This window comes from Larus michahellis, chromosome 4, assembly GCF_964199755.1.
Source record: "Larus michahellis chromosome 4, bLarMic1.1, whole genome shotgun sequence".
Classification (NCBI taxonomy): Eukaryota; Metazoa; Chordata; class Aves; order Charadriiformes; family Laridae; genus Larus; species Larus michahellis.
Window position 1 is genome coordinate 1,429,701 of NC_133899.1, and position 10,549 is coordinate 1,440,249.

Here is a 10,549-nt window from a genome sequence, read left to right on the forward strand (position 1 = left end):
GAAGTGGGAGCGGCCTGGGCTGCTCGGCGGTGGGTGCTGCCTCTTGCTCACAGCAGCTCGGGGCTCGTCTGCTTCCCAGCAGGGAGCGCAGGGGACACAGCCGTCGTCGCCTGGCGCCGGGGTGGGAGGCCGGCGGTGTAGGCCCCTGTCCCCACAGGTGTCAGCAGCACCAGCCCCAGTGGCAGGTCGGGTACTTCGGGGGAGTTGCCATCCCCAAGCACAAGCTCTGTCTGCATCCATCAAAAATTAGCAGCTTCCAGAGCGAAACCAACAAGTCTATCTACAAAGGGAGACCCTAAGCGCCTCTCCATATCGTAATCGGCATGTGGAGGTGTGCAAGGTGGGCGTTACTGCCTGCACTCAGGTCAGTGGCCAGACCTACCTTTGCAATAAACAGCTTGTGTGTGTGTTGCAAAGCACGTAAATTAGCAACTTGCCTGTCCAGGGCTGTAAGAAGGCAGGACAACTGCAAATCCTTTGCCAGGCTCCGAGGCTGCTGCGCATTCAAAAGCCTTCAAGCACTGTGAGGTGTGTTATTCTTCCGTGTTTCCTTATGGGGCAGGGCCTCTGAAAGGGGTCACGGCCATTACAGGGTTGGACAAACATCAGAGATCTCTGGCGTGGACCAGGCACCGCGCGCACGCTGCCACCGCCATAAGGCACAAGCCCTGTTTTATGTCCTGCTCCTTTCCCCAGGGCCTGCCCAGGCAGACTCCGCACGCCCAAGACAAAGCCCTGACCTGCTGTTAGCTGCAGCCCGGCCTCCTCACAGGCCCTGGTGATGAGAAAACACGTGCTTTGGATACAGATCCGTTCCAGTTCCAAAGAGGCAGCAGCAGCGATGCCGCCCCGAGGAACAGCTCTCCATGGGGCAGACCTGCCTCCGAGCACAGACAGCGACCACCAGCGGAACTGTACACAGAGAAAAGGGCTTTTGGTTTTCTTAAAACAATTTATTATTTCAATTTTATATAAAAACCATACAATCAATTAATACTAGACCACTGCTGGCTTCCCAGCCTGCATCAGACCCTTTTCCCATGATAAAAAAATACAAACCGTGACAACAGCTAAACAGAGTTCAGAATTTCAGTAAAGCCGTTCGATTTCTGAAAGCGCCTTTCATTGACTGCACAATAATTAAACCTGGCGTGACACAGAAGGAAATCATATCATAATCTGGTATACAGAAAAATAGAAATCTGCCTGTAAGTATGCTATCAAATATAATTCCCTCACATATAGCACGTGACAGCACATCTTTGGTCTGCATTTATGGATCACCTGGCCCTGCTCCGGCAGAGGTGTGGTGCCGGGGCTGCACTGCTTCTCTGGCGCCAGGTTGGTGGTTGTGTCAGGGCTGGGAGCACGAGGTATTTCGGAGAGCGCCAGAGAAACCATTTTTCCCCCCACAGCAAAGGCAGGGAGGTGGTGGTGGGGGCTCTCCCCACCGGGGATGAGGAGCTGATCCTGCCCTGCGCAGCCTCGGCTCCGGGATGGGGAAGGGACTGAATATCTCCATGCCCTGCCTGGAGCTGAGGGGTGCTGGGAAACACACAGGCTCGCCAAAAAACACCCCCAAGCCCCCGTGACCCTGAGCTTCCCCCGCATTGATCGAGGGGGATGTGGGCAGCAGGTTGAGGGGTGTTGGAGGAGTGCTGTTCGCCTGCTCAACAGGCCAAGACCGACATGAGTCCAGTGGGGTGAAATGAGGTGAGCTGCCTGCAACGGGCGGCTGCCAGCCGGGCTGGGGCCGAAGGGGGGTCCTAGTCGTCCTCCTCCCCGCCGCCATAGAGGTCCGCCAGCTTCTTGAAGCGGCTGCCCCAGTCGTTGAGGTAGTCGTAGTCCTGGTCGCAGTCGGAGGCGGAGGAGTTGAGGGAGCTGAGCGAGGTGGCCTCCGAGCCGCTGCCCTCGTAGTCGAACACCAGCAGGGAGTCGTAGGGGGGAGCCGTGGGGTCCGTGTCGGCCGCCTTCAGGTTCTGGGGGGGGCAGGAGGGGTCAGCACCCGTCCCCTCCAGGCTGGAGACACCACTGGCTGGGGAACCCCCCCAATGGTGCCTGCATGGATGGGGGCTTCTCCCCACAGTCCAACCCCAGAGCACTGTGTGGGGTCAGGGCTCACCTCATCGATGAAGTTTCCGATCTCATCAGGGTTGGCAGGTCGGGGCCGGTACTGGGGGGCGGCCATCAGCGGGGGGGCCACATCATTGCGGATCACCTCCGGGCGGGCGTCCAGGCCCCGGTGCAGCTGGCTCAGATCATAGTCCTGGCATGTGGGAGAGACATGAGGATGTGATGCTCAAGGGATGCCGAGGGCACCGCCACACTGGGACCTGCCACTGGCTACCCCAGGGCAGGAAGGACCGGGGGCACCGCGGGCACTGGTGACCACAGTGGGGGCTACAGGGGGAACGGGGGTCTACGGCAGCCTTGTGCACCCCAAGCATCCGTTGTGGCTTGGGGAAGAAGGACACTACCCGCCACAGGGAGAGTGCCACAGGGACCCCACGGGCAGCGTCCGTCCTGGCACAGGAATCCCACCTGGTCCTCCTCGCCGCCACCCTCCTCATCGTAGTGGTAGACGTTGTCCCTCATGTCATCCTCAGGCGGGAGCAGCGGCTCCTTCACCACCGTCCTCCGCCGGGCGAAGAGCAGGAGCAGCAGCAGCAGGACTGAGCAGAGGGCACCGGTGTCAGGGCAGCAGGGTGAGGGTGGTCCCATCTCCATCCCATCCCCATCCCATGGTACTCACTCAGAAGTGCCAGGATGCCCCCCAGGATGCCCAGGATGGCAGGGACACCCAGGCCACTGGCGATGTACGCTCGCCGCTCGCAGTTTTTGGCTGGCCCTTCGCAGTCACACACCTGAGCTTTGACTGGTGTCACCTGCGCCTTGCCCTGGCCATCCGTCAGCTTCAGGAAGATGCTGTACTCCCCTGGCTCCAGCTCCTTCACCAGTTTCAGCACCAGCATGTCTTGCAGCAGAGAGAGGGGTTGGACTCACAGGCAGGTCCCAGCTCCCCAGTTTGGGGACACCCTTAGCACCGGTGCAGGGCTTTGCCGGATGGCAGCTCCCCTGCCCGGTGCCCATGGCGGGGGCCAGGACCAGCTGTGCTCAGGGGAGTGCAGAGAGACGGGGGGTGCTGGGATCTGGCCACCTCTTGGCATCTTCCCACCGCCCCAAGCCAAGGGCGGGTGGTCAGGACAGACCAGGTGGCACCTACCTTGTCCAGTCACCCTGACGGTCCAGTTGGCGCCAGAGCCATGCTCCAGGGCTGCATGGAAGGGGTAGGTGTTGGGGGGCAGGTCCTTGTCGACAATGTTCAGCGTCTGCTCCTCGGGCTGACGGCTGCAGATGTCGAAAATCCGGGGCTCTGGCATGGGCCCATTGTCATTCACATCCTGGAGGAGGAGGAGCAGCGTCCCCGTGCCGGTGGCATCCGGCGACCCTGTGGGACCAAGGATTAGAAAGGCACCTGGGGAGGGGGTCCCAGCCCCAACAGCCCGGGGGGGCAGCAGCAGCCCCTTCCCAAAGGGCAAGGCAGGGCGCTCCTCACCATTGTCCACAGCCAGGACGATGGCCTTGTAGGTGCTGTTGATGGCGTGCACCGACTCCCGGTCCAGCGGCTGGGTTGCCGTGACGATGCCATTCTCGGGGTCAATGGCCAGCCACCCCGCGGGGTCACTGCCCATGCGGTACCTGGGGCAAGCGAGGGGTCAGCGGGGGAGGATGGGGCGTACGGCACAATGGACACAGCACAGCCCCTCGGGCGCCCCAGCACGGCCCCCCACCACTGCCCCCCCCACTCACGTGATTCTCTGCCTCTGACCCTTGTCAGGGTCCTGGGCCGTGTAGGAGGTGACCTGGTGCCCCTGCGGCAGGTCCTCCATCACCTCCACCTTCTTCACTGGGGGCACGAAGACGGGGGCTTCATTCATATCTCCAACCACCACCAGGACGCTGGCGGTTGAGAGCGGCAGGGTCACGGTGAAGGGGACGGCGTTCTCCACCGTCACCACAAGGCTGTATCGGCTCTTGGTCTCGTAATCCAGGCCCTGGGGGTGGACAGGAGATTGGAGCCAGGGTAGTGCCGGTGCTGGTGGGGAGGCAGCCAGCGCTGGGGCAGCTCTGTGGTGGCAAGACCCACCTTGGCGGTTTTCAGGATACCATTGTTGGTTTTGGGGTCAGTGGTGATGCTGAAGTCACCATCTGGGTCCCCACTTTTGATGCGGTAGACAGCTTGCCAGGCAGGGGAGCCCTGCATGTCCTTGTCTGTCACATGCAGCTGGGTCACCACCACCCCCACTTCGTTCTCGTTCACTGTCCCCTCGTACTGCAAGAGATGGGATGGGGACGGTCACCCACATGGTCCCAGGCACCCCGAGGTGTGGGGGCTCATGCCACAGCGGCCCAGAGAGGGCAGCAGCTCGCAGGAGGTGGCTTGGATACCATGTTGGGGTCGAAGACGGGAGGGTTGTCATTAGCGTCAGTGACTTCCACAATGGCAGTGGCAGTGTTGGTCAGGCCAATGCCCTCCTGGTCCGCAGCCTGGATGATCAGCGTGTAGTTGGGAGTGGTCTGCAAGACAAGATCACCATGTTTAGGGCAGAGACAGGGTCTGGGATGTTCCCCTCCGAGGCCATCACCTGCCTGCTCTTCCACCCTCCTCCAGCCATAGCATTTGCTGCTGGCACAGACGCTTGCTGACACCCCTGCTGCCTGCCCACCCAAAGGGCTGGCAGTCCACCTGCTCCCGGGGCTCGGCAGGGCTGGGGTCCCCTGCACAGGTCTCCAATGGGCTCAGGACTGCAGACCCCCCCAGAGCAGGGGACAGTGACCCAGAGACAGCAAATCCTCTAACTGGCTGGACCCCAGGGCTCCGGCATCCCTGGCTCCCCATGGCAAGTCCCACTGCAGAGCTGCCACATGGTCCCCCGAGACGCAGCAAAGGCACCCACCTCCCTGTCCAGCCCTGTGCCGATGACGCTGATGATGCCCTTCACCGGGTCGATGGTGAACATCTGTTGTGCACTCTTGGGCTCCTCACTGAGGATGGAGTAGCCGATGATGCCGTTGTTCATGCTGATCGCATCATCTGCGTCCGTGGCATTCACGGTCATCACGGACGTGCCTGGGGACAGGGACAAGCAGGGGAGATTTTACTCATGGGACAAAACCCACTGGACACCCCGGCACAGCTCTGGCTCGGGGTTCTGCGCGGTGCCAGCTGCAGGGCCCCCAGCTTGCCGGTCCCCCACGCACCCGGCTTCGCGTTCTCCTCGATGTATCCGATGAAGACTTGCTTGGTGAAGACAGGCCGGTTGTCATTCTGGTCCGTCACGGTGATGATGATCTCCATGGGGTCCTCCACGGACTGCCCGTTGGCTGACACGGCGTGGGAGAAGAGCTGCGAGGGGCACCGTCAGCCCACACACAGCCCCGGGGACTGTCTCCCCCCCGCCATCCCGGCCCCCCACTCACGATGTATCTGTCGATCTCCTCCCGGTCCAGTGGCTTCGTCACTTGCAGCCACCCCGTCTCCCGCTCAATGGTGAAGACGCCCACAGGGTAGCTGTCTGCCCCCTGCCCCGTGATGCTGTAGAAAACCTTGGTCTCCTTGTCCTTGTTGGATTTGATCTGGCGATGAGGCGGAGGGGGGGTTAGAGGGGCCCTGGCACTCCGGGGACACCCCTGCCCTGCGCCCCGTCCCTGCAGGGCCACGTACCTGGACCACCCTCTTGGGGAAGGGCCCCCGGTCGTTCTCAGGGCAGTTGATGGGGGGGATGACCCAGTCTCTCTTCTGCCGCCGGAGGCCATGGCCAGGCTCGGGGAAGGTCAGCACGTCGGGCGCCGCATCCTACAGGAAGAGCGGCTCGGCTCGGTGCCAGCACTTTGCCAAGCCCCCTGCGCGCTCTGCCCCATGGAGAGAGGTTGTGCTGACCCCAGGGAGAGGGGCTGCGCTTTACCTGCTGCTGATTGCGATGGTGCCACCGCCTGCGCAGGGTCACCCTGGCCAAATGCTTCTTGCCTGTGGCATCCCAGGTGTGGACAGAGAAACTGATCTCCCGCCGCTGGAGCTGCAGGGGCCGGGTCGCAGAGACGACGCCATCCCTGCTCACCTTGAAGCGTGTGTCATCCGAGAGGTACAAGGCACGCCGCTGCTCACCGCAGTCCGCAAAGCTCACTGGGGACAGGGAGAGCGGGTGGGCAGGGGGCCACTGGTGCTGCTCGGGGGAGAGCCGGCGAGGGCAGGGCAGGCGACGAGGCACCGTGGGATGGGCAGCCGGCAGGGCACGAGGGTGCAGGACAGTGTGACATGGGCACACACAGTGTAGCCATGTCTCAGAAGGACCGTGGGGTCACAGATGCAGCGTGGTTGCACGACGCACGGTGCTGCATGCCCTGCTGGGATCCCGGCATCGGCAGGGTGTGCGGCACGACACACGGCGCATCCCTGCCGTGGCTGTGCTGTGGGACCGGGCATGGCACGACCTGCTGTGCCATGGGATCCCTGCTGGCTCCTGGCAACGGAGCAAATGGCGCTGAGCACAGTGCGTCCCTGCTGTGTGCAGCGCATCCCCGTCTACAGCACCGCGTACGGCACATCCCCCTGCGCACGGCACCGTGCACATCACATCCCCACGCGTGGCACATCCCTGCCGTGTGGCACATCCCCATGCACGGTGCACCCCTGTGCCACAGCGTATCCCTACGTGTGGCACGTCACTGCTGCCATGCCCATGGCAGTGGGCAGAGGGTGCTGCTGCTCCGGCTGCTTTTCAAATAAAAACAAAGGCAGCGCCCGCTCACCTGCGCTGGCACCGTCCCCTGGCCAGGGGGACGCTGGCGCCTGGCCCTGGCGCCACAGGGCACTGCAGGCCACTGGGTTACGGTGCCCCAGTGCCTGGGGACCCGTGGGTGTCCCCGAGCACTCACATGGCTGCGGACCACAGCCACGCATCTGCGGCAGGGACAACCCAGGCTGCAGGAGGGGGACACCAACCCAGCCTGCCCAGGCACGGCAGGCACCCACCGCAGACCAGGGCAGACGGTGTGGTGGCGTCACCAGCCTGGCACCCTGCTGGGGTGTGGTACAAGCTGGCCTCGGCACGCAGGGACCACCGCCAGCCCCGGGGGGAGGCTCCGAGCGGCACCACGGCGGTCAGCAGGCGTCACATGAGCCGGGGCCGCGCTGCTGAGAGCTCCCGAACAAACACCCTTTGTCTGGGAGATGGTTTGTTTGAGCCAGCGGCACCCGGGATGGAGCCCCTGCCAGCGCAGCCGCCATCAGCCCCGGTGTGACCCGCAGCGCGCAGAGTGGGTGCCGGGGCTGCACCGTGGGAAGGCGACGTGCCCGGAGTGGGAGGGAGCGCAGGATGCCCAAACACCGGGCAAAAGGCCGCTGCCGCCACTGCCAGGGCTGGTTCCGAGCCCAGTGGGGTTACGTCAGCCCGCGTGCAGCCCAGGAATTCAGAGGTGGCGGTGGCACGGAGGGTGGGGAGCGATAGCCGAGCCCTGGGCTGGGGGCTGCCCCCCTGCCCGCCATGGTGCCCCTGACCCAGCCCGGGAGGAGCTGCCGGTGCGGTGCCAGCCCAGCCCGGCCCCGCAGCAGCAGCACCCCGGATGAAAGCTGAGGATTCGGGGAGCCGGTGGGGCCGGCTGGGCAGGAGCGTGCCGGGGCAGGCCGGGTGCTGCCACAGCGAGGAGAGGCACCCCGGCACCTGTGGGCGCAGACACAGCACTCGGCACCCGGGACCTGGCACCGTGCTGGATTGGTGCAGCGAGTGGGCAGCGCTCAGCCCCCAGCCCCACGCTGGGTGCAATGAGTGCTCAGCGCCTGCTTTCCCCCCTCCCCGCCCGGCCGTGCACAACCTGTTTTTCCGGCTCCTCGGTTGAAGGAACGCAGTCCCCAGCCCTCCCCTCTTGGGGCTGGGAGCCAGGAGGCCGCTCTCCTCTCCAGGAGCAGTAGAGCAGGAGGTGAGGAGAGCTGGGAGGGGTCCCTCGGGGGGATCCCCCCCTTCCCACCACTCATGGGGCACTGGGACAGCCAGACCCCACTGCATTACCAAGCCGCCGGCCAGAGCAGGGGGACAAGACCCCTCCTCAGGACGGGGACCAGGGCGGTCCCTCGTGCTACCCCACGTCCCACGGCGTCTCGCCGGGGCTGGGCACAGGCTGACTCACGGGCAGTGCTGGGTGCCACCACCCCGGCGGTGCCCGCTCTGCATGGGTTGTGCAAGCACGACTGTGCCGGGGCGGAAGCTGGTGGCGGCGGTGGCCGGGGAGGGGCGGGGGGGTTCACGTCACCCCACGGGCAATGAGGGCAAAGGCACTGTGAGCAGCACGTCCTGCCAGCGCACCCACTGACGTCACCTGAGTTTCACCGTGACTTCAGACTCTCGAGGTTCCCCCACCCAGGGCTGGCAGGGGAGCATCCCAGACCCCCTCGCGTCCCCCAGGCCTGGGGCCCAGCCGTCCCATCCCAGCCCCGGGGACGCTGCAGCCCCCACGCAGGTGTTTGCCTCCCTGTCCCAGGCGCCGCACAGGGCCTGTCCAGACCTGTTGGGAGGGAAAACACCGCGCTCAACTAATCAGCCTAATTACAGGCCGGCTCATCAGCCATGGCCTGGCTTTGGTGTGCTGTGTGGCGCGGGGGCCAGCATCGGTGAGCACCCACTGTGCTCGTCCACCCGCATGGCCGGGCATCACCCGGCCCATAGGGGCAGACGCCGATGCCCGTCCCCTTCCCTCCTCCCACGCCCCGTCTCCCTCTGCGACCTGAAACTGGAAGTGCTGGTGCTGAGACGGGGATTTCCAGCACGTCCCAGCTGCGGAGGCCAGGCCTGCGCAGGAGGGAGACGCCGAGGACACAGGGCTGCCCATCACCCTGGTATCGGGCACAGCCGTAATGGACACAGGCTGCTGCAGATGTGTGTCTTCGTTAATGATCAACCAGAAAGTTAACGAACAGGCAATTCCTGAGGTGTGGGGCAGGGTCCGGCTCCTGGCTTGATACCTGCAGCCGGGGTGAAGCCCTTCCGGAGCCAGAGGGGTTTGGGACACCCCAGTGCGGCACTTGGTGCTTTGCACCCCTCAGCCCGCGCCCGCTTGAACCACCCCCAGCAAACCGTGGTGCCAGCACCGCCGTCAGCCATTAACCGGTGCAGATGGCGAGGGGCCAAGCGCTGCCCCAGGAGCCTGCACCCAGCCACTGCACAGTCCCCCAGCACCAGGGGGTGCAGGTCACCCCAAGGTGGCAGCAGGTCCCCCCTGCCACGGCCAGGCAGGGAGGGCTCAGTGCCAGCACCCGCCACACCAGGACGGGGCTTTCATGCTGGCACGGTGAGACGCCACCGAGGCCGCGCTGGGGGCTCGGCTCCATGGCTACGAAAGGAGTTCGCCCCCCATGAGCCCTGGGTGCCGGGACCCCACGGGTGGGCGAGGAGCGGGGCAAGATGGGCGCCTGCGCAGCCCCACGCCCCGGCCTGCCAGCCCCAACAGGTCTGCGCCGCCTGAGTCAGCGCCACCCGCGCCGGCGCACCCCGGGGAGAGGCACCCGCTGCCCCCGCGCCGCGACGCCATCATCCCGCGGTGGGAGCACTAGTGCCCGCGCTGCACCGGCCCCTCAGGACGGCACCGCTGCCGGACACAGGCATACAGCCATGATGACCCCAGTGCCACCTGCGGCAGTGTCCGAGCCTGTCCCATCGGCCATGGCACCATCACCACCGTCCCCACGGCTCCGTCTGCGCAGCCACCCACAGAGCAGGGTAGAGACTGTCCCCATTGCCACCCTGGCACCACATGGGCATGGAGTTGGGAGCCATGGCTTCATCCCCCATCGCCAACTCCAGTGCCACGCACCCAGCCCGTCCCCGCAGCCACGGCTCCGTCCCCACGGCCACCCCTGTGCCACGCACCCAGCCCGTCCCCGCGGCTCCCCGCCACCTTACCTCGTCCCAGCGCCCGTCCTGCCGCCACGCTGTCCTGCGGCACGGTGAGGGCGAAGGTCTCCGCGGTGAAGCCGGGCTGGCACGGCACTGCCTGCTCGCACAGCCGGTGTCCGGCCTGCCCGGAGAGAGGGGTGAGTCCCGGCCCGGGTCCCGCCGCCCCGGGCAGGGTCCCGGGGTCCCGCCGCCCCGTCGCTCACCTGGAGGAGGAGGAGGAGGAGGAGGAAGAGGCAGAGCGGGTCCGGGCAGCCCCCACGCCGCCCCATGGCTGGCTGCCGGTGCCGGTACGGTGCCGGAGGGATCGGGGCGCTGCCGCCTCGGAGCCGCAGGTGGGTCCGGTCCCGGTCCCGCCCCGCAGGTGCCGGCCCCCCCTGGGGGAACGGCCCCGCCCCGCCCCGCCCCGCCCCGTCCCGTCCCGTCCCGACGGGAGGCGGTTCCCCGCCCCGGCCCCAGGAACCCCCGTACCCCCGGCCCCAGCCGTGCAGCCCTCGGGGCGCGGGAGCTCCGGGGGTGCCCGTCCATGGCCGTGGGGGTGCGAGGGGTGGCAGGAGCCGGGGGGCACCCACCCCACGGGTCCCGGCTCTGCGGGGGGTAAACGT

At 65.7% G+C, this 10,549-nt stretch overlaps 1 protein-coding gene across 1 annotated transcript; it reads right to left on the reverse strand.

Annotated features, from left to right (window-relative positions):
- Positions 1–916: 916 nt before the first annotated feature.
- Positions 917–10,282, reverse strand: CDH1 (cadherin 1). Its single transcript, XM_074582632.1, has 16 exons — positions 10,151–10,282; positions 9,954–10,068; positions 5,967–6,184; positions 5,726–5,857; positions 5,482–5,637; positions 5,263–5,407; positions 4,959–5,131; positions 4,450–4,578; positions 4,148–4,333; positions 3,811–4,055; positions 3,557–3,699; positions 3,224–3,448; positions 2,753–2,974; positions 2,542–2,672; positions 2,123–2,266; positions 917–1,979 (listed from the first exon to the last, which is right to left on the reverse strand). The coding sequence occupies exons 1-16, from the start codon at positions 10,214–10,216 to the stop codon at positions 1,767–1,769; spliced, it is 2,643 nt and encodes an 880-aa protein (XP_074438733.1). The 5' UTR covers positions 10,217–10,282; the 3' UTR covers positions 917–1,766.
- Positions 10,283–10,549: the final 267 nt, after the last annotated feature.